This window comes from Solanum lycopersicum, chromosome 2 (genome assembly GCF_036512215.1).
Source record: "Solanum lycopersicum chromosome 2, SLM_r2.1".
NCBI lineage: Eukaryota > Viridiplantae > Streptophyta > Magnoliopsida > Solanales > Solanaceae > Solanum > Solanum lycopersicum.
The window spans coordinates 40520714-40546990 of record NC_090801.1 but is presented as its reverse complement, the minus strand read 5'-3'; the positions used below and the strand labels follow the sequence as shown (position 1 = coordinate 40546990).

Here is a 26277-nt window from a genome sequence, read left to right as displayed (position 1 = left end):
AATATAAGGGACTTTATGAAATGCAAATTATGTACATATTCAATGAAAAATATATAATATAAATTTAGAATAATAAAACTTGACTCAAAACATTGATAAATTTTTATATAATAATGTTGAAATAGTGTTGCATTGGATTTGATAAGTTGATATAGTGATATTTGTTTTAGTGTTTGAAAATTGAAGAAGATACCAAAAATCAAATTTGATCTTTTTATGAACACAAAACAATATACTTTGCATAATATAGAAGGTTTGAATGTTTGAGAGATTTTAGAATATTCAATAACGAAAGAATATAAATAGTGAAAGATGAAAAATAAATAGATATAAGAATAATATTATGATTTATTATAATAATCAGAATATAAATGAAGAAACAAAATAGATAAGCACATAAGAAATGATACAATAATTAACTATATACTATTCCATCTCTCAATTATTACAATGACCTCTATATTAAATGAGGTAAAAAAGATTATTATATTTTCTATCCAAAAATTTCTCTTCAAATTTATAATATATGAGATCTTTTTAACTATATATATATATATAAAGGATCTTTTTAACAATTTAGTGGTCTTGTATCCAGGCGACCCTAAAACAAATATACAAACAAATATAAACACGCAACACCTATTATATAGATGCAACTGTCAAGTGCCATTCTTTTTATTTCTTGTATCATTAGTTCAGGGCCGCTCTATGCATGGAAAAATGAGGCCTTTGCCTTATTTTGGGATTCAAATTTTTGTCAACAATAAATTATAAGTTAAATTTTTATAAAAAAAATAATTATTTATGATAGAAAGTATAATTTTTTTTAAAATAAATTATTTACCTACTTTAGCATTTTTTGTGCTTTATTAAAAATAAAAAGTTAATAGGGAAAAGTGTTGAATAAAGTGAATTACAATTTTTTTAATTTCTTTTTAAATTTTAATTTAAATGATAATTATAAGCATATTAAAATGAGTTATATCAAGTTATTAACTTCTTGAGTTAAATTCTATGGTTGTAACTCTTATCTTTATTTAATGTTTATCAATTTAATCACTTATAGCATTATGTTAACAATAAATATAATATTTTACCTCACTTAAAGAATGTTTGTCAATGCTGAGTTGATAAAATTTTACATAAAACTAGTAACTGAAAAAATATTATTAAATACTAATAATTTTTTTTTATCTAAATAGTGAGAAAAATTAATTTTGAATTAATATGGATATGAAGTTTATTTATATTTTAGGTCGTGAATTGAAATTCGCTTTAGCTCTCCAATTATGTTGAGCCGCCTCTGCATTAATTATTAATACTAATTAGTATTTGTGTATGAAATCGCCTTTGTTGGGGAGTGTTTTACCCCTAATGTGAAATTTTTCGACGTGAATTTAAATTTAATCGGACTCTAATGTGAATACTGAATATAGGGCGAGAAAAAAAAATACTAATTAGTACCAAATTCGTTTTTGTTAGACTACCTTTGAATTTTCAAATAAATATTATTTTCAATATAAAATCTGAGATTTATGCATGTTGCTAATAAAAGGAATTGGTGTTTTTCATCTTTAAAATTAAGTTTAATTGGATCAAATTACATAGTAGAACGAGAAAAAGTTTTTAAATTAATAATCCATTAATATTTCTTAAATGCATTTTCCTTTTTAAGGACAAAAGTTTTGTATTAGAAAATATTAAAATGATATATTTTTCCCTCCTTAATTATCGTATATTGCATTGCGACCTTTATTTTTGTTAAACGTTTTTTGCATTTTTAGTGATACAATTAATGCTTAATACTATATTAAATGTGATTATACGATGATATCTTTCTCTTTCTTCAATTATAATAATAATAATGATAATAAATTGTAATTAACCTTTCCATTCTTGTAATGTAATGAATGCTTAATATAAAGAGCATGAGAAAAGAATCTCCGCCATTTTTAATCCAACAACTTATTTCTTCTCATCTTCGAATTTGCAGCTATGGCTACTTTCTGCAGACTGCGATCACTTCTGGGTCTCCACAAAATGGTTTGTTCAGTTTCGCCATTTTATCCGATGCGTAGTTATTCTTCATCTTCTTTTGGTGTAAGCACGCTTTCTTCTCTTCTACTATTGTTTTTTCCACTTTTGAACCATCAAATAGTTGAATTGGGTACTTTTTATTCCTCTCAAATTTAGTTGCTGAATTGGTTGATGATTTTTCTATTATCCTTACTACCTTCTTTCTGTTAAACTTAGCTGAAAGGGATTATTGTGTATAAAATTGTTGTTTTGGGATCCCGTAGATTTCATGTCCCTGCAATTTGTCATATGTAACTACATTTCAGGTTTGCTGATTATGTTAATTTCTGCAGAGAATTGGATTTATAGGACTCGGAAACATGGGAGCAAGAATGGCTGATAGCTTGATTAAAGATGGATATGAGATTGCAGTACATGACATGTAATGCTTACAACTTTATTCACTTATTTATGGTCTCGTCAATTTCTCCTTTTAATTATCTATAAGCAGGTCTGGAAAGGGAAAGTGGATAGGGAGTGAGAACAGTGAGAATTAGATACTCATCTGCTGCGTGGCAAATTCTCACTGGTACTACTAGGCTATAAGCCTAGGTGGCTATGTTGCTCGGACTCTCCATAAATGATGCCGCGCCCGTGTTAGATCTTTTAAAAATGCACTACTTTTGAAGGGTCCAACACATGCTCTTTGATATTTTAGCAGAGTTCGAGCAACATAGCTAGGTGGTGTCACAACTTAGGTTAGTTTCATATGTTGTTGGATATAAATTAGTATCTTTCAGGTATCTATGTTGTGTTATGAAAAACGGACAAGCATAGTCGGACAAGAAGAAAAATTACATTGTTGGACACTCTTATATGTTATATTTTGGTGTAACACAATGTCGAATAGGGTGGTCGAGAATAAGAATCCTTCTATTTGTTGATGCTTTATTTGATTCAAAGGATTTGTCAGGTTCGAAGCCAATTTATGTGAATTCCCCTTTGTGCTTGAGTTCATCAGTTTGTATTTGTCCCAGAAATCATAATGTTATGACGATGTTCTCAGCCAAAGGCGTTCTCACAGAAGATTCACCTTTGAAAGTTGCAGAGACAAGTGATGTAGTTATTACAATGTTACCGTCATCAAACCATGTGAGATTTGCATACCATTTTGTATAGATCTTATTACATCATGCTCTTACTCATTTTCTTAGGCTGATTAATTATCCTGAATCCTACATAACTGATGTGAATGTATCCCACTATCCCTTAGACTTATTATTGTTGTTGATGAGTTAGAATATTTGTCAAATGAATCAATATATCTTTAATCATACAGGTTCTGGATGTCTATACTGGAAAGAATGGTTTTCTTAGTGGTGGTAGTCTACTCAGACCAAGGCTATTTATTGATTCTTCTACAATTGATCCTCAGACATCAAGAAAGGTCTCTGCAGCTGTGTCTAATTGTTCTTTGATAGAAAAGAGAGGTATATTAAGTAACAAAATCAATGAACTTCACAACTTCTGCATGGTGTTGATAGAGCATGTGATATGTTTTAAATACCTAATATCTGGTCATAATGTACTAATGTCATTGTACGTTATAGGCATATCAGTCACTGCTTAACTCTGTTACCCACAATACATCCAGGGAGACAAATAAAACAAAACAAACATACCCCCCTTTCTCATCCAATATCTATGACAATGTCACTGTTTGTACCTTATTATCTTTTTTTATGTGTTTTTCTTCCTAGACTAACTTCTTCAATCAAATGGCCCAAAAAGCATGACATTCAAAGTTAGTTAGATATGAAAATGAGGTAGCAAATGTGCATACCGCCCTATTTTCTTTTTGGGATGGTATATCTGGTAACTTTTGCCATGGTAGTTTCTCTCTCTTCCTCGTATTCCACATTGTGTGCAATAAAATTCTAGTAACTTGGTTCAATTTGATGAAAACAAAGTCACACTCATTCAGTGGGAGAAGTACTGTAGAGGAAGGAGAAGGCTCTGATACACTCACCTTGATGAGAAAATCACTGGTTTTGAGGCTGGTTTGTGGCCTTGAACCTACGTATCTTTGTTGTTGAGTACAACATCAGTTCTCTTGAATCCATTGTCCTTGAGGACTTGATGAAGTCAAAGGGAACCTTATTAAGCAAGGTGAAGAGCACAAGGAAGGGCTGACCGCCCTTGAGTTCAAGCTCACGGAAGCTCCATCCGCGTTACACGGAGAGCTTGAAGCCTTGAGTCAGCAGATGGAAGAGACCACACTCGTAGGTGGGCATGATCCGGTTACTGGCTGAGAAACATGTATTGAGGCTCCTAAACCAAGGAGTTTTGCGGTAATAGGAATGCTCAAGACATTGAGAACTTCATGTGGCAAATGTATGCTTATTTCGAGCCAGTTAACATCACTAGTGACACTGCCAAGATCTGTATGACAGCAATGTATTTGAGTTACACCGCTATGTTGTGGTGGTGGAGGAAGAAATCCATATGAAGAAGGGAACATGCTCCATTGATGATTCGGGGCAGTTCAAGGAGGAACTAAAACCGGCAGTTTTACCCCCAAACGTTTGCACGAAGCTCTTCGAAAATTGACAAAGCTTAAGCAAATGTCCTCTATTTGTGATTGTGTGAAGGAATTCACTAAACTATTCTTCAAATACAAATTTGAACAGTGAGGATCTGTTATTTTACTTCTTGGATGGCCTTCAAAATTGGGCAAACAAGGGTTACAAAGACGTCAAGTCAATGATGTGGATGAAGCTGTTGTAGTGGCTGAATCGTTGACCGACTTTTGTCCGATGCTGCCAAAGGAAGAGACAAATGGAGCAAGCCTGTTGTTCCAAAGGTGGATCCCAATTGGAATAAAGGCAGGTTTGTTCCCAACCAGAGCAATGAACATAGAGGTAACCACAACAAATTTCTGCAAGAATTACGAGGAACAAAAGAAGGTGTTACCAATCATGAAGGTTGTTTCCTTTGTGGTGAGACATCTCACTCTGCTCATTTTATTCCGCGTTGAGCAAACTTGGGGCGAGGGTTGTTTCCCTCAAACAGCAAGAGCAGGCTACCTGCAAACAACCAGGGGAGCGAGGCGTACAAGTTGACGGGGTGGAACAAGGGAAGAACAAGGCTGTTGGCTTGTTCAATCACATGGCCTTGTTTAGTCGTATGATGCTTGTAGCTATTGTCGCCCAACCGCCTCGTATGAGGTTGCACGAATCACTGTTTGATGATGCCAAGTTGAATGGAAAAAATGTTCGTATCTTAGTTGCAGGGGCAACCCATAATTTTGTGAAGAACAAGCTAAGGATCTTGGACTCGTCTTTGTGTCCAGTGGCATGCTCCTGTTGCTCCCAAGGTGGATCCCAATCAGAACAAAGGTAGCTTAGTTCCCAACCAGAGCAATGATTATAGAGGTAACATAACCAACCTTCAATTCTCCGCAAAAATTATGAGGAACAAAAGAAAGGTGTTCCCAATCGTGAAGGTTGTTACCTTTGTGGTGTGACATCTCACGCTGCTCAATAAGGTTGGCGATGGTTTAAAGACATTGTTTTGGAAGGAACCATGGAACAGGCGTGAACTTTTGATGTCTGTTTTTCCAGACTTATTTTCTATATGCAGCAATCATGAATGACGGAGATTGGTAGGGTGGTTGGTCTTCTGAAGGAAATTGACAAATTTAAAGGTACGTCTGCCGTTTCAGATGTTATTAACTGGAACATAGCAGCAATGGGAGATACTCTGTCAATAGAATATACAAAACTGAAGCTTTTGGGGCAGCCAGGAGGCAGTACAGGGCCATGGATAAAGGTGTGGAAAAGTTTGGTCCCATCCAAAATTAAATGTTTCACTTGGTTAGTGGCCAGAAGAGCTTGTCTCACCCATGAAGTCCTACAGAAGAAAGGCTTTCAATTAGTGTGCAGAAATTTCCTTTGCAATGATATGGCTGAGACAAATAACCATTTGTTTCTGCATTGCAAAGTGACAGCCTAATTATGGTCAGCTTTCTTCAGCCTCACAAGTAACAACTGCATCAGGTCTTCTAAGTTGTTGAATCAGGAGAGGGGGGTAGCAAGTCCCAGAAGAGATGGTGGAGAGCAGTACCTTCATGTATTTGGTGGACAATATGGAAGGAAAGAAATGAGAGGTGTTTTGGGGCAGGTCTAATACTATGCAGAAGATTAATTGGAATTATATTGTAAACTTTCATTTTTGGGGTAAACTAGCAAATGTAGAGGATGAAGTTCAATTGGTAGATTTTTTAGGCTCTTTGTAATTAGCCTCGGTTATAACTCTTTGTTGATAACTTTTTGGAGGTCTCCAGCGTATCCTTGATGCTGAGGACAGAGGAATATAAATTACCAGTTTTCAAAAAATTAAAAAAACATAGTGTTAAACTTGTTACATAACTAATGTTGATTTGAAATGCAAAGACGTTTGGGCCTAGTTTATCTTATATGGGTATAATGTTTCTTCGGCATGTGTAGTTTCTTCTATGGCGATAATGCTATCTTTGTACGTACTCTATTGATCAAGTTGCTGACTTGTCAACCAAAAGATTAGGGTTCTCTCAGTGACATGAATTTTCAGCTTTGCATGGAACATGAGATCTATATAATCTAACTTGAGGGAGATTTTCAGAGAATCACAGCCTATATTATGCTGTAACCATTTTTCACATAAAAGCAAGGCTTTGTTGCATCATGTGAAATGATTATTGTTTTCCCTGTCTTGGGTAAAGAATATGTTATGCTGTAACCATTTTCGCATAAAAACAAGACTTCTTGCATCATGTGAAATGATAATTGTTTTTCCTGTCTTAGTTAAACATCATAGCCAAATAATGTTCTGGTTCTTTAGCAAATTCACCGCTGTCTTTGCAGATGGCTGGAAGGCTCCTGCTATGTTGGATGCTCCTGTATCTGGCGGTGTTCTTGCTGCAGAGGATGGGACTCTTACTTTCATGGTATTTTTACAATCTAACTGGTTCTTAAGTGACTGTTTTTGTTATAATTTCACAGCCACATGCTCCTTAGTGACTGGCTATAAAAGAATCATTCTCTAATTAAAACGTTCTGCTGTTTCCTGTTAGTCTCTCTGCCTTCAACAGATTTTGAGACTCACAAGCAATGGTCTCTTAAGATTCACGCATAGTAGTAATTGTAGTAGTTGTTGTTGTTAGTTATGGCCTTGTGGGAAAGGAGTATAACAATAAATGTAAGTCCTTACTTCTTTTTTTCTAAGCTATTCATTTCTTAAATATTTGTCCAACTCCAATGCATTAGAGTACAGTATGAATCAACGCGTAAACTTTAACTTTTTCAAAAAAAAATAATGAATCAATGCGTAAACTAATTTTAATTTGTATTTCTGGTATATTTACAATTTCTATAGTAGTTTTACATTTCATGACATACAATTGAGAATATATAAACTTTTTTCCTTTCTGACAATAATATGTAGTTTGGACATTGAATTATTCATAGATATTTGATGTGGAAAATTTAAATTACCACAAACATCGTCTTGGTTACATACATATGGTATTCCAACGAAAGCTGGATTAATGAAATGCAGGATTTCTTTTTGTTTTGGTTGGTGCGATTGGGGTAAGGGTTTTTTTTGTTTATCCTTATCAAAATTACCTGACTGGATGGCACGCGTACTTGTTGATAAAAAGCAAGATTATTACAATCCAGTTCCAGACAGAAAATTCTCTCTTGTACTTTCTGGCTTCTAAAGTAAGATTCCTGTTAGTTTGAGCTAATAAGCAACATCTGCATGTAGGTTGGTGGTCCAGAGGAGGCTTACTTAGCTTCCAAACCCTTGTTCCTATCGATGGGCAAAAACACTATCTACTGTGGTGGATCAGGGAATGGTGCAGTATGTCCAGAACCTATTTTTAAAACTTTTACACGTTGAGTTTTACATGTTTGCTGAGTGCTGATAAAGACTTTGAAAGATAAATCCTTTCTTTGGCTCTTCTGTAATATTTCGTTTACCCAGCTTTGACTTGATTAAACACTGAGGTAAGTGGAACCGATAAAACTATACAAATTAATCAATATGAAACAGTGTAATATGTCCAGCTTTCTCTATCAGAATAGGTAGCAGAGAGTTACTTCTATGACTTCGATTCAGTAGTGTTTGTAGGATTTTGTGCAAGTAGTATCGACATATTATCAGACTTCAGCTTCTAAATGGTTTGGGTTTGGGACTCCGGTAGTTTAGGACTTCACTTCATAGCCCAAATTAATATTAACTTGTATTATTTTCAAGCAGTGTCCTGTTCATGTGAGTGTATATATATTTAAAGTTTCTATTTGTACATGAAATGAAAGTTTTTTGCAAGTGGTACATAACACCTATGCCACTACTAACACTGATACATGTTTATATCCATATAGCACTGCCAGATAGAAGTGTATGATCATCATTCACCAACAGGGGGTTTCTTCATGCCAGATAGAATTAACTGTCTGCATAACCTAGCTTCAATTTACTGTCTTCTACAGGGCAACATTTTTTATTTTCTGTAGTTTGAGAACTAAATACGAAATGGTATCTTGTGATGATGTCCCAAAAGCCCGAATTCAGGAAACCTAAGGCTGGTAAGATATAGGTTGTGTTTGGTATGATGGGAAATGTTTTCCAGGAAAATAAGTGGGTTTCTTACTTATCTTCTTGTGTTCGGTACGTAAGCAAAAAATATCATCCTAGAAGTATTTGTATATAATCGTAGACAAATACTATGGAAGGTAGAGATCGGGGCTATGGGGGGTAAAGAAGATGAGGTGTATTGGAGGGTGAGGATGACACAAAAATATGGAATGACTCTTGTGGAACTTATTTTCCCTACTTCCACTAGGGAAGTCATTTTTCTCATTTTTATGGAACTTCTTTTCTTAGAAAGAATGTGTTTTTTTTCAAAATGTTTGTAATAATTTGACCCAAAAAATAAAAGGAGAAAAAAGAAAGGAAAGATTCAAAAATTTCAATTTGCCAAATGATTTTCTATGGAAGGTTTTCAAAAATCTTTTTAAAAAGAACTGCATTAATATTAGCTAACTAACAAAATTCGGAGAAACTTTTGTCATGACAAAAACGAGAGAACATTGTGTTAACTCTTTTTCTTTCTCAGACTGCAAAGATCTGCAACAATTTGGCAATGGCTATTAGTATGCTGGGGGTGTCTGAGGCCTTTGCTCTTGGTCAGTCTTTGGGAATTGAAGCTAGTACTCTAACAAAAATATTCAATTCTTCAAGTGCTCGCTGTTGGAGTAGGTACTCACTACAACCTGGTACTGAAGAACTATTATAATCCATAATAAGACAAAAGTCTTAATGAAAAAGCCTATTTGCATGAAAAATACTCTGCTGTAGCAAATATTTGTTTTCTGCACAATTTTTATTTTTTTGGGAAACTATCTGAACTATAACAATTAACAAACAACCACAAATCACAACCTAAAAAGCACCTTGTTCCACAAACACCTTTTAGGAAGGGTGAAGTAAAAAAGTAGGTCTCAGGCAGATGAAAAACAACTAATTAAATCTTCAATCTTTGTATATAAAAGTCTCTAGATCTACTGGCTTTGGAGCCACTATATAAAACTATCATATTTCTATAATGTCTTTCTTTATCTGTGTGCAATTACTTCATCCAGCTGTACAAGCTTCCCTTGGAACATCTTCCAATTCTAGGTCTCCATATATGGTAGATCATTCCCCCTCACTGCTGCAAGTATCTCCTCTTTGAACTGCTTCCATTGCTGTCATAAAGTGTAACTCTGGTCCACTGTACCATCCCAGTCCTAACTGAATTGATCCAGTTACACTCCACAAACAAGTGCTTTGGATTCTCAGGAACCTGATGGGCACATAGGCAATACTCACTCTCCTCCACTGGTATATTCAACATCAACTACCTGTCTTTTGTAAGCAATCTGTTTTGAGCTGCTAACCACATAATAATTCTGTGCTTCAATTGGGCCAATGCAATCCATATAATCTCAACAGTAGCAAGTCGAGCCAAATTGCTACAAGTACTAGAATACTCACCTTTAGGAGTCAGACCATACTACCCCTGCAGATGCCAACTTTTCATTCTTTCCTTTAAAGAATTTATCTTCCTCCAATACCACTATCATGAGGAGGAGCCTTGTATTCCCATATGCTTTCATATGTACCTCATGAACCCACTTGACCCACAGTGAGTCTTTCTTCTCAATAAGTTGTTACAGCAATTTACCAATAGAAGCAATTATCCATACTCTACATTCCTTAATATGTAGCCCTCCTAACTTCTCTGGAAGACAAAATTTGTCCGATGAAACCAATGAGATCTTCCTTTTATTTTCAAGCTTCCCCACATGTACTCCCTACACCTCTTATCCACTTCTTTCAAAATGCTTTGAGGCAAAATAAACACTGCTCCCAACAACTATGGATTGAGAAAAGAAACAACATTTATAACCTGAAGTTGCCTGCATAGAATAGCTGTTTTGAGTATGTCAGTTTGATTCTGTTGGACTGCTAATTGCTGGCATTCCATTTTTCTCCATTTCTTCGATGAGAGAGGCAATCCAAGATATCTTATAGGGAAAGTTCCAATAGACAATCGTGTCTCAGCAATGACTTGGCTCTTAACTTCATCAATAACTCCTACCATGAAGATGCTTGATTTGTCTATGTTGGTCAGCAACCCAGTAACATCACTGAAATGTGCTAGCGCTATAAGCCCGTGTAGTGAACTAACTGCCCCTTTACGGAATAGCATAAGGTAATCAACAAAAATAAGATGATTCAATTGCGCATCCTTGTTAATTGGGTGAAACATAAAGTCAGGTAGCTGCTCAATGTTTTCAGAAACCTGGTAAGGTACTCCACTACCAAAGACAAACAGCAGTGGTGAAACAGGATTACCTTGGTTGAGTCCTCTCCTCCTTTCAAATTATTCATGGGTTTCCCATTTACCCTGGCAGAGAACTTTGTGGTGGTCCCACAAGTCATCACTAGCTTAATGAACTTCCAGGAAACCAAAAGCCTTTCATTGCTTCCTCCAGAAATTCCCAACTAACCATGTGATATGCCTTCTTAAGGTCAATCTTCAGTAGGCACCTGTGAAGTTCTCCAGTTGTAGTGTCTAAGCAAATCATGACCGACCAGTACATTGTGGGTCATTGAACTCCCTTGCACAACCTGCTTGGTTTTCAGCCACCAAGTTATTTACAACAGTATTGTCTTGTACAACTCATTTTAGAGATGCATTTATACAAGACATACAGCAGGAGATAAGTCTATGTTGGCTAGCATACTCTGGATTATCCAGTTTAGAGATACGTGCAATGATGGTGGAGTTCAACTGCTTTAACAGTTTTCTCTTCTGAAACTATTCCATGACTGCCTCAGCAATGTCCTCACCAACAATATCCCATATTTCTTTGAAGAAACCACTGCCATAACCATCAAGCCCAGGGCTCCTATTACTATCAATTTTAAAGATAGCAGACTTCCCTCCTGTTTTGTAAATGGCTTAACTAAATCAACCTGCTAATCAATAGTTAACAAAGTTTCATTCTGAATAAGACTTTGGAAGACTTTAACCCTTGTTGGAGCTGTTTACTTTTCCCTAGCATTTACATTGTAGTAATTCACAAAGACTTGGGCAATTAGATCAGGATCATTCTGCCAGTCACCTTTATTATCCCTAAGTTGTGTTGTGGATTGATGGAGTCTCGTATGTTTAATCACAGAATGGAAGTACTTGGAATTGTCATCTCCTAACCTCAAACAAGTTACTTTACTCTTTTGCTGTAAGTATACTTCAGCTAAATAAGAAGACTCTCTGTAGGCTTGGTATTCTAAATGCTCCTCTTGTTGTAAGTCCATGTTCCCAGGATCAGCTTGCAACCTCAATTGAAAGCCTCAGTAACAATGTTTCTTAAGTGTTTAGCATTCAATTTCCTCAAGCTATTCTTTAAGACTTGAGCTTCTTCACAATCTGGAGCATTTTACAACGAATTACTTGAGCCCACCAACCAGCTCTGACCAAGTTTTGGAACTCCTGACACATAGCAAAACTGGAATTGCTTCCTAGATGTAGGCCTCCCTTCCTACTGTGTACCCTTGCTGGACACTGGTCACTAATACCTCAGGCAAGTATATAGCTTTACAAGAAGGCATTGTATCCAGCCATTCATTATTGATAAAATCCAGTCAATTTTTGAGAAGGTCCTCTGCTCCCCGTTCTTGTCATTCATGTGTACTTAGTGCCTATGTGTGGTAGCTGAATAAGTTCATACTCCTTAACACAGTTATGAAAATCCACAACTTTTGACTGTGATACTGGATTACCACAAATCCTATCCTCAGGTGTGAGTATAGAGTTGAAGTCTCCAAGAATCATCCATGGTTTCTGACATGTTCTATGGTCCTCCAGACTACCCCTCAAGTCCCTCCGTTCCTCCTTTATATTGAAACATATACAAACAATAGATTCAATGGTAGTTGTAAGGGTATATACACATATTACCTAACAAGTAATAACTTGAGCAGTCGTTGTGGCAGGTACGACATGATAATAATCCTGCCTCCATGTAATCCATATCCTCCCATTATAATGCTGAGCCAAACTAGTGACATACTGCCATCCTCCAAACAATTTTTCAACTAGTTGATCAATCTTATTACTCTTCATTTTAGTTTCTAATTGGCCAATCAACCCAACCTGCTCTTCATTGCAAAGGAGCTTCACCTCCTTTTGCTTATTAGAGCCATTTAGCCCCCTAACATTCCACCCTAGATATCAACCATTCTCTGTGAGAGGAATGGCCTAAGATCCACATTTCCAACTGTTCCTTCATTCAACCCTGCCTCATTTAAATGTAAAGAGTTTGGTGTAACAGTCTGCAGGGTCTACTGTACTATTGTCCTCCCAATATTTTTTGGTGTTACCCAAGCTGCCTGACTCTGAGCATTCTGAGCTTTGTTTCCTTTTGGTGATGGTACGCTGATGCTTATTCTTCTGACTAGAGATTCTTTTCTATCTAATGGTGTATCTCTATGGTTGTTTTTCCTGCAATGGAGTGCTTGAATTTGCAAACATTTTGTTGCTGGCCAACAGACTTTCCCCCTATCTGCTGAGGGACTTGAATCTCGACCTGTGATTGTCTAAAGGTTCTACTGCCTCCAGAATTGGCTTCCTCACTGCTGGAGCCTTCTTCTTCCTGCATATCTCCTCTGAGTGCCCATACTTATGACAGTGATGGCGTAGGGTTGGCCTCCAATCATATGGACTTTCTACTTAACTAGATCATGTCTTTATTCACACAATTGATTTCCTCTGGCAATTTAGCATTCATATAAACTTCCACCAATAGCCTAGCATAGTTGAGTCCCACCTTCTTCTCAGTGTTATGGTCCACCATCGTAGGTTTTCCAATGTACTCAACCCTTTAGGGCTCCAACACTTGAATTCAAGTCCCGGTAGCTTAATCCAAATAGGGACTCTGTATAACTCATCCCTAGTGAATTCTATATCCCGGGTCCAAGCCTCCACATTGAATTGCTTATTATTAAAATGATGAATGCCCCCCTGTATAGTTTCATAGGTCATCCTATTCATGGAGTAAGCTAATCCACACCAGATGTCTACACCAAGCTAATAAATACATGATATATGTCTTTATATAGCATTGGTTTATCACGGTTAAATATGGTTAAGTGACAATTCAAGATCAGAATACATATTGATTAACCATTTATGTAATACAATATTCAGTTAAATGACCCTCCATGAAATCAAAATTCTGCAAGCTAAATCTCGTCTGTACCATCTAAATCTGTCCCCTGCTAACATATACAAAACCAAAGTGCAGCTTATTACTAACTTAACCTAATGCTTGTGTCTATGTAATGACAGTGATGCATATAATCCAGTGCCTGGGGTGATGGATGGAGTGCCTTCTTCAAGGAATTATACTGGAGGTTTTGCGTCTAAGTTGATGGTACGTGTTCAATCTTATCTTGATATAGTACAACTTATGTACCTGCTAAGATTTCTGAGAACATGAAGGTTCAGTTCTACATTATAAATGCATGTTAAGGTTCACTTTTAGCACACCATTAATATGCATTTCTTTTAACTTTGTTCTCTGGTGGGTTTTACTCCTGTCCAATTGTCGGCAATATTTTTGCTCAGCCATTGTGGTAATTATGAGTATGCAAATGATCTGCTCTTCTTTTTGTGTCTGTGTTTGATGCATCTGAACACCTATGTGTTCACTAAAGAGAGACCTGAGTTCATTAGGTGTACAGGGTAACATCAGTTAAACAAAGATCTGTTTCAATTTGCTATTAAGTATTTTCCTTTTTCTTTTATTCTCATTTTCATTTTCTCTCTTTATTCTGCATAATCACTTGAAATCACAATTTATTGGAAGTCAACATTTGTTTAGTTTGTATCATAGTTTTTGGGGTTTACGCTATCAGTTACCAATGTTCCTTTCCTCTGTTCAGGCTAAAGATTTGAACCTTGCTGCAGCATCAGCAAAAGATATTGGATTCAAGTGTCCCTTGACATCACAAGCGGAAAAGATGTAAGTCCTACCTACTTCAGCCACGAGTACATAAGATGATTAATGTGGCAGAAAATTGTATGCATGTGAAGTTAGAAATAGAAACCTACTTGTCGTACTAATACTTTAAAAGAATAAGGATCTGCTGGCCGTACATATTATCTGTCCACTTAATGCATTGATCTGGGGTTTAGGAATTTTGCCACCTGTAATGTTCTCAGCTGCATCTCCTTTCATATGAAATAGGAGGTATACTATTCAATTACAGTTGCAATATTCTATGCTAATTTACCAGGCACTGACAACATTTTCTTGAAATATTTGCTATTTGAACTCATTATATGGTGCACTTGGTAAATGATAGTACATGAATTAACAGTTATAACGGAGTATACTTTGTAATGTACTGTGTATCATGATAATGCATGTCAGATAGATTTCATAATTTATCTGAGGAAATACTTAGTGCTGGCTGGTATCAGGAAGAGCTGTATGTTTTATCTGTTATTATTTGCTTTTAGTGTGCTGCATTCTCGGTAGTTTGAAAATTGTTTTCTGCAATAAGATCTGGTCAATAAACCTTGTTGCTGTGTGGTGCCACTCTCCAGTTAGACATCTTGGTTTTGAACTCAATCGATGTGATTATTCAATTTTAGTTGTTGATTAAGTACTCAATTTTGTTGTAACTAGTTTAGCATTGTAAATTGTCCATTGACCATGAAGTTGTGAACATTCACCACTATCTTCAGTTCTTGAGCCTCAAGGATTTAAATAAGTGTAAGGCACTTCATAACTTGGTTCACGATGGACCATGTGGATGCCATATGAAAAATATTCATTAGAATACAAAATGGAGCAAAGTGGTACATAACATTTAAAAAGATGGCTGACGCCGTTTCAAGGGACTAAAATCGCAATACTCTCTCAAAACAGCATGTCGTTATTAATACATATCTTCTGGTTTTTAGCATCATCTGTTGGAGTTAATAATGTTATCAAAGTATCTGAAAATTTATATCTGTATCCAGCTTCACAGAGCTCTGCAATAACGGTCATGAGGCAAAGGATTTCTCTGGTGTATTTCGGTACTATTACTCTGGAAAGGATGAGCAGTAATCCCCTCAGCTAAGGGTAGATGTGTTGGCAAAGATTATGTGCTTGGTATAAATGATAAAAAGTCTGTATAGTTTTCTTTTTCTGTTCTTAATCCTTTTCTTCTTGCATTTCAATAATTCACTTGGTTGGAGTCGTGTATAAATGATGAACAGTGAGGTGGTTAATGTACTGATTTCTTATTCAACTCCAATTTCGTGTTCTATCTGATGAATTTTGTCATGTTTACATTTCTGTTTAGGTTGTACAATATATATTTTCTAGGAAGTAGGCTTACATTAATTAAGATATTTCATTTATTTTTATATAATAGGGAAAATGTTAAAAGATGCTCCTTCTAGTATAACATTGTTTCTAGTTAACGGTTAAGTATGTCCCTACTGTTATTAAGTGAACTTTAAATTTCAAATCAATTCAACATACCAAATTGTTCCCCAACATACACTTCTATGGTTAAAAGAATCACTTAATTAAAAAAAAAATTAAAAATGTTGAGTGTATTTAATTTTGATTGTGCATTGAGATTCTATTAATGACGTATAAATTGAGATACGATATATTGTTTGAAATGACGTAAAAAGGATTATAAAATCACAATAACCGACTACTTAAATTTTTATAAGACATAAAAACTTTGAATGATTCTCAAATTCTATCACTACCACATAAATTGAAAAAACGGAAATATTATCTAAAAATTACTCAAACTAATCACAATCAAAATATTTGAAGACAGTTTTTGATCAACTCACAAAAATTTTATCCGTATGCCGCATAAATCATTTGAAACTGTCATTAAAAAAACTATAAATTACAATAATTACCAACTTAAAGTATAAAAAAAAATTGACTGAGACTCACAATGTTATCATTGCTACATAAATTAAGACAAAAGGAGAACAACATATATTATCTAACAATTACATAAAAGCTACGATAAATCATGATAATAACAATATAAGATATCTAAAAAACACACTAACGATGTGGTTGACTCTCCTAATTTTATCCGTGTTACATAAATTGAACATATATATATACAAGGTGTAACTATAATTAAACAAAACTAAAGTACCCTTCCAACATAACTAAAAACTTGACTATCAACATCTGAGTATCAACAGCCAAGGCAACCTGGAATGTGTTACCAGGCCAAAGCTTGGAGGAAAATGTGTTGTGGTTTATTCCCTGGAAGAGCCTTGTGGTCACCACATCAACTATCTGAGAATCACTGGGAACACGCGGTTGAGGGTAATGAGACCAATCTGAAGAACATCAAGGAAAAAACGGAAATCAGCCTCTATATATTTAGTACGTTCATGGAATACAGGACTCTTAGCAATATATGAATGGAAGAAGTGTTGTCACATCAAACAGAAACAGGAATAACGGAGGAACATAAAATTAGCCAACAATCAAACAATCTCCGCAACTTACACTCAAAGAGCCTAATACTCAACCTCAACAGAGAAGAGGGCAATAGCTGGATGCTTCTTGGATTTCCATGAAACAGGACAACCACCAAGAAGGAGAACATAACCATTAACAGACTTACTACCAGATAAACAGTTGGCCCAGTCCTAATCAAAATAGCCTTAAAGAGAAAAATCAGGATAATTGTTTAAAAAAAGTCCCAAATCAGTTGTACCAGCTAAGTGTCTAAGGACGTGGAGGCCAACTTTATAACGAGGAACCCTTGGTTAAGACATAAAGTGACTCTAGTGTAAAACACAGAAATATCAAGGCGCGTGTATTGAAGGGAATTCAACTTGCCAATCAGTTTCCTATACAAAGAAAGATCAGTGAGCAGGGCCCCTGCATCAGCAGAAAGTTTCACATGAAAATTCGAAGGAAAAACAACAGGGGCAACATCAGTGCGATGGAACTCATGCAAGAGCTCGTGAAGAAACTACTGCTGAGTCACCAGAATACCTCGAGGAAATCTGAGCAACTGCATGCTCAGAAAGTAATGTGCCCGCCCTAAATCCTTGATTTTAAACTACTAATCCAAAAAGAATTTGAGAGAACGAACCCCCACAATGTCCCTGCCAGTGACAAGAATGTCATCTCATCATCTACATAAACAATAATCACAGTAAAAGACTGACCCAGTCTTAAAGAACAAAGAATAGTCATTTTTACTATAGTCATAGCCCTTGCACACCAAGACAGAAGACAGCTTGGATACCACTACCTAGAAGCTTGCCTAAGCCCATAAAGAGACTTGTTGAGCTTGCAGACAAGATTGGGAGTGGAAGAATCGGAGGACCAAACTTGTAAGCCAAGGGGCACCTTCATAAAAATCTCCTTATCAAGATCATCTTGCAAAAAAAAGCATTATGAACATCCAACTGGTGAATCTCCCAACCATTCTTGATAGCAACAGATAAAAGGCACTTAACAGAAGTAAGCTTCACAACAGGGGAAAATGCTTCTGTAAAAGTCGACCTCTTCTTGTTGAGTGTGACCTCTAATGACTAGTCTTGCTCTTAGTTGCTCGGACTCTTCAATTTTGGTGCCACACCCGTGTCGACATGACATGGGTATGGGTGTGGATGTGGTATCCTTATCCGATTTAGTCAACTAATATTGGTTACACTGACCAAAATCCATAGGGAAAATCCAGACAATTTTAACGATTTCTGTAATTAATACAAAAGCTAAGGTGTAATTGAAGAAAATGGAATGCCTTTTATATAGAAAAATCTATGTCACTCTTTCTCCATTAATCTCCTTCGAGAATGCTCCTCAAGTTCTCCACATAATATTTCATAATTTAGGTTTTATAACTCTATTCTTAGATATTTTAATTATTTCTAGGAGAATCCCCGCACCTGTATCCATACATGGAGCTATATCCCCGAATCTTAAAAATTAGATCATGAAGGAACCGACCTCTAGATTTTCACCCGTATCGAACACCTGCACCTGAGTCCGAGCAACTTACGACTCCTGCTTTATATCTTCCAATTGTGCCTTTAGACTTTTTTAGTTTATATACCTATTTGGAAGAGGGCACTTTTTTCAGAAGGAAGAATGACAATGTCCTAAGTACTATTAGCCTCTAAAACTTGAAATTCTTTAAGCATAGCAGCCTGGCAAGCAGGGTTAGAAACAGCTTAACGAAAAAATTGAGGTTCAAGCAAATCAATGTCAGTAGAAATAGAAGCAACCTTAAGGTGGAAGCATGAGAACAAATGTACTGTTGTAGATAAGGAGGAATAGTGGTCCTAGGATCTCCTCAAGGCCACTGGTAAAGGGACATGAGAGATAGAGGAGGTAGAATCATTTGAAACAGGAGAAGAAGGAACAAAAATAGAATCATGGCAAACATGAGATGAAGAAACAGAACTAGGAGTAGCAAGACCTACATGAGAAGGAGAAGAGAGTAGAACTTGTGTGAAGAAGCATATGTTTGTGCTTTCTTTCCACAACAACATTATATTGGGATGTATGAGGTATAGCTGTTTGGTGAATAATTCCTCTGGAAAAAAAAGAAAGAAGTTGCTTCAATGCTTGATCCTAATTCAAAAGCATCATCACATACCTAACAATTTTCACTGAAGTATCAAACTGATTCTGAACCATGATAATGAAATATTTGATGAAGGAAAAAGCATTGGACTTTGTAGAGAATAAATGTGTCCAAATAGTTCCTAAAAAGTCATCATCTATGGTTAAGAAATGTTTATATCCATTATAAGTTTGGGTGTGATATGGACCCATAAGTCAATAAGTATGAGTTGGAAAGGCAAGTAGTTCTAATGGAGCTCTTAGAAAATGCTAGTCTTTGTTGTCTAGCCATAGGACAAATTATACAAATAAAATCCTGCTTGTTGGGTAATTGATCCCTTAAAGGAGTAATACATTTCATTTTATGATATGAGGCATGTGTCCTTGCATTAGGTGCCACAGTAAAGCAACATTAGGAGCAGTAGAAGAACAAAAAGAAGAATTTGAGATATCATGAGAATTAATTCTTCAGGTGTAATAGAAAAAGAATAAACTTTATTATCAAAACAATCAGTAGCTGATATGGTATTTACAAGATGAGAAAGGTTAAGAGACTTGGGATAAAGGATGTAAAGCCCTTGGGACACCCTACCAAGCTCCAGTGGCCTCTACAGTGAAGGGGCCCTGTAGAACACAAGTATAAGCAGTGCATTGTACAAATAACTTGTGAACAGAAACCAAGTTAAATTGGAAAGAAGATACATAGAGGACATCAGTTAACACTAACCCTGGTTAAGGTTAGTGTTCCAGTCAAAGTGACTTTCACCAAGTAGTCATTTGGCAAGATGATAAGGTAAGTAATTGAAAGAGGAGAGATGTTTGTGAGACAAGATGTTACTGAAGTTATGACAGTTAGAACCTGAGTCTATGAACCAAAAATTATCAACTGCTCGACATATTACAAACAAAAAAAAAACAATTATTAAAATCTTAGGTGCTAACTTAACTTGCATAAATGGCAGAATCAGAATCAGCATCAGAGGTGACCTGGTCAGAATATGTACTCTTCATATGTTGCAGCTTCATATGTTGCAGCACAAGAATCATTTGAGTCAACTGGTCTGGTGAAAACTATGCTCCCCTACTTTCAGGTTGGCCAGACATCCCTGAAATCTCTGATCTCATATCAGCTTGAGCTTGACGATCCTTCCTCTGTACACAAGCAACAGTCTTCTTGTACTGATTTGAAGAGTTATTTGCAGAATTGGAACTGCTTTGACAGTTCTGATGAGTAAGTTTTCTGGAGTTGCCAATGACATAATCATGTTTCTTACAATATCTGCATAACATGTTATTCCTTTTGTTGTCAAAATTTACCCTCTTGTGTAAAAATTTCCTGATTCTTAGGAAAATAAGCACCAGAATTAAGGCTTCTGTACCCCAGTATAGAAAGTAGCAGTTTCTATAGAAAGAAGGGCTACAATTTGTGCTTCAATTAGACTTTCATCAGAATAAAAATGTTCCTTCTTAAACCAGAATAAAACTCATTCATTCCCATTAAAAACTGGTGTCATCCTTGTTCCTCTTCTATTTTGTAAAAAGCCTCTTTGCAACCACATGTACAAGCGGGTAGGTAATTAATAAGGAAGTTCACCCCACAACTTCTTTAATTTGTAACTAAATCAGTCGACCAATACGATGTGTATCTTCCGATATATATACAGGGTGCAAGTGTAATCAAGCAAAACTAAAGTCCTTCCAACATAACTAAAAGTTGAAATTATTTAAGTATCAACAGTTCTCCACTTGTATTATTTGTTGTGTCTGTCAACACATGCAGTTCTCCACTTGTATTATATGTTGTGTCTGTCAACACATGCAGCAAGGTTTTATCTGGGATGAGGTATTAGCAAATTACTTTTTCCTTAAACCAATTGAGCTAAATAGCAGACGAAGATAATTTCCTTTAGTCTAAACAAACCTATCGAGTAGAAAATTAGAACTCGGATCTATCAAAATAAAGCACAAGGTCATTGCATCAAAGGCCCATAGCAAAGGAAGGCAGCATACTTACTCAATTCGGACTACTAAGTGCTGATGTCAAGATTCTACTCGTTGTAGCAAATTTTTTACCTAACTATGTCTGAACAAAGCAATGAGACAGTTTCATAACACCAGGCAAAAAATAGCAAAATTGGCATTCAAGAATGAAGACAAAGCTCCAAAGATATACCACCATTGTGTAAAAGAGAAATTTAGACAGAAGCTGGCACACTGCATATATACATGTAACATTCAAGAATAAGAAGCTAAAATAATGATGGAAGCAAACTAAACTGATGTAAATCCCGCTGAACTCCAAGCATAAGAGCGTAACAAACCGATGAATTGAAACGTGTACGAATAACAAAAAGATCAAAACAGGAAATATCCATTGTCATGAAAAAAAGGGTTGAACATTCCCTTAGTATTTTTTCTTTTAGGCCATATCTCCAAAAACTAATATCATCCAACACAAATTATACATCAATACGAAGTAAAATACCAAATAAGTATCATACAACAACAACATACCAAATGAAATCCCTAGTGTTCTTTCTAGATCCCCTAAGCCTCACTTGCTTTTTGTGGGTAACATAAACATTTGCGTGACATCAAACACTTATATCTAAAAAACTGAAACACCAGAACACATGGTTAGAGAGGGAATAAGCTTAAGATTATCCATGTTCTGATTTATTCACTGCAATTTATCCCCTGGACTGAAAGGCAAAAAGACTGACAAATTAACCAAAAAAACTGCAAGAGAGCAAAAGACAAAACGGGGTCAACTATTAATGCAAAAAAATGCCTCAGACACAAGAGTATCACAAAGTTAATCTTATTTGAGTAACTTTACAGTACATAAAACAAGACCAATGGTAGTGGCCAACCAAAGGTTGAACTCTCCATCAAAGTAAGCTCAAAAGATCAAGGAAGGCTTGAAAAGCACTTCACACAACACTATGAACATACTTTCAAGGGCTTCTATGAATGAGTTAATAAATTCTAACAGAACTTTTTTGTGAAACGCCTCATCACGGGCAATTTTGTGAATCTTCCTATTCCTTCACCTCGTTTCAACATCAGGCAACATGATAAAGTAAAAACAAGTGCAAGAACCCGACCTCCAATAAGGCCGACTAGAACAACCAAAAGGAGAGCAATATACATAGAACTATGCTCTCTTCCCGTCAATTCTTCTTCCCCAACAATGGTTGCCTTGTCATCAGTACCATTAAATGATTCTTCAATACTAGCATCAGTAAGTACTTCAGATGCCACTCCAGCATTACCAACTACCTCAACAATATCTGTCTTATCATCTATGCTACTTGCCACTGATGACACTATGCTATTGGATGGCATTTTTTGTTCACTGGAACCTTCAGTTTCCTTCTTTCCTTCAATAACGTAATCTATGTCATCCAGGAGCATAGGGCGCTCCAATGCTGAACCTTTTTTCTTTCTGAACTTCTTCAGAACAAGTTTCTTCATTTTCGACTTCATCTTTGCCCGGTGAGATTTCTTTTCTTTGGATTCACATAAATCATATCTATACTCCTCTCCTTTCTCTATTACATCTAGCCCTACACATTTACCTTTTCCATCCCAAATACTCTCCTCCTCAATCTTCTCCCTAATACATTGACTATCCTCAACATTAGTTCCCTGTGCAGCCTCAATTTCTTGAATTTGAAATCGAAAGTCAGAGCAACCATCCTTCGACAGCTCCAAAGGTGCCTTATAAAAGAAGCCATACAAACGTTCTCCTAAATATTCCAAGAAAAACAATAAGAAAGCTGACATGGTTACCCCCACAACAAGATTGTTCATCCCTAAAACCAATGCCGCCACGAGAAACATCTTCAGAACGGCCACCAACCCCTGATTCATACTGAGACAACCATAACCCCACTCTTTCTCGTCGTTCATCTTGCGAGATTCAGGTTTGTCACCTTCCACTTCTGGTACACGGATCATAGGAGGAACTTCATTATCATCAATCATGAATTCAGAAGTAGAGGGTAACGTTACAGACGAAGGGGGATTTGGAACGAACAAAGGGTCGTCAACCATTTTTTTCTTGGAAGATTTCTTGAATCTTCGGCGATTCTTGACAACAAAATCGACAAGAGAAGTTGGAAAACCAGTTTCCACCATTAGAGGAGATCCACTTTGAGAATTTACATGATCCTTCACCAATTGTGAAATGCTTGTTTTCTTCACCTTCTTCCATGGAAAAGGCATCCTTAATTATATAACCGATCGACCGATAAGGGGTTTTGAATCAAATTCGAAGTGTCAAACTACTACAAACCCAGAAAATTGTGAAAGAAGAAAATCTGGATGAAGATTATGAGTGTACGGACATGGCATGATGTTTGGGGAAGAACAAAAAAAACGGAACATGTTCCGTATTTCCGGTGTCAACACTATTTTTTTTTTATAATCACCTTCAACCCACTCTATCAAATTTTACGTTAACATTCAAAAAAAATAAAAAAAAAATATTTAAAAACTTATATATTTGCATTTTTAATTTTTGTGAAGATTAGATAAATTCAATTTATAGAAAAGCTATATTTAAAATTAATATTATAAAAATAGTATATAAAAAGAATTAAATATACAAGAAATTTAATTAAAACATATAATTTATATAAAGTTTAATTAAAAGTTTGTATATGTCACAACCAAGGAGCACTCACTAGAAGTAACATGACGTACTTATCTATTGGAGGTGTTGTACAAACCCATAATTATCATTCATTGCATTGTCATAGATAAATTTAGCAGAACATTTAAAACTTTCATAGCACATCATATGCTAGAACGTTACTTCCATTTATATATAAAATATCATAATATATAGTTAAAGACTCTAGTCTCTTTTTTGTCATCGTAGACTCAACATAATTAGAGTATAATATGGACACGACCCTTACAACATAAATCATAAGTACATTATTACTAAACTTTACAGTAAGATAAAACTTAGGAAATCCTTGGACTTAAGGATTCCTTTCCTTGAGCTTGAGAATCAAATATCAAGCTCCTCACCATTAAAGACATCCTTTAAGCATCCATAATCTACACTTAGTGTAAAAAGGTAAAGAAGAATGGTATTAGTACAAGAATGCACTAAGTATGGCAACCATGCAAAAACATGCATTTAAAAGGAACATTTTACTTGAAACCATGCATCATGTCTTTTTGTGAAAACCTCATATAAAACTTTATACATTAAGCATTATACTATTCACATACTTCATATAGGCATATTCAATATATAAATCATACATTGTATTTAAAGCATATTTAGGATCACTTTACAGTAACTATATTTCATTTACGGTAAGCTTAACACAATTATAGTAAGCACATTTTTTTTACAATATGCCCCTCTTTCTTTATTTCCTTGACTTCCCAAGTAACCCTCTAGTGATACCTAGTGCAATGCATCACTTTAAGGCCATAAAGTACTCATACGTTAACCTTACTGATCCAATACATATATTCATAAAAGTGTAACATATCACGAACACATTTTAGTCAAGGCTTACAACATCATTACAATGAACCATAGCCTACTTGCATATATGCTAATTTCACTTCACATATATCACGTTCGGATTTTAGACCCCAGACGAGACCGACGTCGTTAACCTCTTAGAGGTCGCAAACAAGCCTACATGCGTTTTTCATACTTCACATAGATTAATTTTAGCGAAAAATTTGAAACTTTTTGATCTTTAACATGCTTGCTAAATATTCTTAAGATTTCATAATCGTTCATCATCAACCATCTAACATTAAAGAGATAAGCAACTGAAAGAAATAGTTCATTAAGTATTAATTGTATGATGGCCAAAATGGCACAAATACAAAGTCTGAACCAAACAGGAAAGCAACGCTAGTGGAACATGCTCCACTACCTTAACTCTAAAACTACGCTAGAATGTAAAACAGTAACATCCTCGAAAGCGTGAGGACCTACCAAACTCTGGATGAATGTTGACGTTCGGATAGCTGCAACAATGAACTTGTAGCACTATCGTCCACCTGTGCCTGCACCTAAAATAGTATAGATGTATAAGGTTAGTACATACTTGTAAGTATGGGTATATGCAAGCACACACCAAGGACATGCATGAGAAAGAACAGCTCTTTCCTAACGACAAAATTTTTGTAAGTCAAGTCAGTAGACTTGTCAAATTGAGATTAAGAAAGTTAGTGAACTTTCCAAATTGAGTTAGGAAGGTCATGCCATGAGAGTAACATGCATCATCATAAATATCGTATTGCACACAACACATAACATCTTTATATAGCACATATAATAACACATAACATATAACACATAACTTCGTTCATATCATTCATTCATATGTCATGAGACCTTGGAATCATGGACTTGACATTAAGACTTTCCAAAATGAGAGCTCAACAGATGGGACCTCAACTAGGGAGTCTTCATTAGCAAACACAGAGTCTTTTTCATACATTCATACATGCTTCATTTCATTTCATTCATAGGCTAGTATGAACACTAGCTATACCTAGGGTATAGTTTAAGACTTTCATCGGGTTTGTTGTGCAATGATCAGGAATAACCTAATATCATTACCTGGATCTAGCTCACCTCTTGATTATCCTATTCTAACACCTTGGGTATCATTCATTTCATTATGTGTTTCATTTGACGCTGACCTCATTCATTCATTGGGAACTTTAACTTTAACCGACATAGTCATGTGAGCATCATGAAATCCAGTGTATCCCCCAAACCGAAAATAGGTGGAATCACCGGCCAAAGTGACTCAATAACATGCTAGCGTTTATGGGAATTTAACCCCGCCAGATCCCTATATTGGCAGTATAGGTTCAAAGACTAGGAGATATATCGAGACTCATACCCGGCAAGCCGGACAGTCTCATCTCATGAGAGTTGCGTGAACCTTCGTCATTCCTGAAAGAAGGCATCACCGTTCATAGCTAGCCTATCGGTGCTCAATATAAAGTTCCATTACATTCAACTCATACGTCATGGAAG

General features: G+C 35.8%; 2 protein-coding genes across 5 annotated transcripts; one reads left to right on the top strand and one right to left on the bottom strand.

The window, feature by feature from the left end:
• Nucleotides 1–1848: 1848 nt before the first annotated feature.
• Nucleotides 1849–15921, top strand: LOC101265687 (probable 3-hydroxyisobutyrate dehydrogenase, mitochondrial). Of its 4 annotated transcripts, none has more exons than XM_004231511.5 (10): nt 1849–2100; nt 2370–2458; nt 3054–3168; nt 3356–3506; nt 6921–7003; nt 7825–7920; nt 9179–9321; nt 13961–14045; nt 14557–14636; nt 15644–15921. In XM_004231511.5, exons 1-10 carry the CDS (start codon nt 1996–1998, stop codon nt 15729–15731), a joined length of 1035 nt encoding a protein of 344 aa, XP_004231559.2. In that variant the 5' UTR covers nt 1849–1995; the 3' UTR covers nt 15732–15921. The 4 variants fall into 4 exon arrangements, with proteins under 4 accessions (XP_004231559.2, XP_010315632.2, XP_069149386.1 ...); XM_069293285.1 differs by having other exon boundaries at nt 1901–2100; nt 2990–3168; XM_010317330.4 differs by lacking the exon at nt 7825–7920 and having other exon boundaries at nt 1889–2100.
• Nucleotides 15922–22048: 6127 nt separating this feature from the next.
• On the bottom strand, nt 22049–23624 carry ERN1 (ethylene-responsive nuclear protein). Its single transcript, NM_001247871.2, is given in 1 exon segment — nt 22049–23624. A coding segment is annotated over 1 exon segment (1242 nt). The 5' UTR covers nt 23472–23624; the 3' UTR covers nt 22049–22229.
• Nucleotides 23625–26277: the final 2653 nt, after the last annotated feature.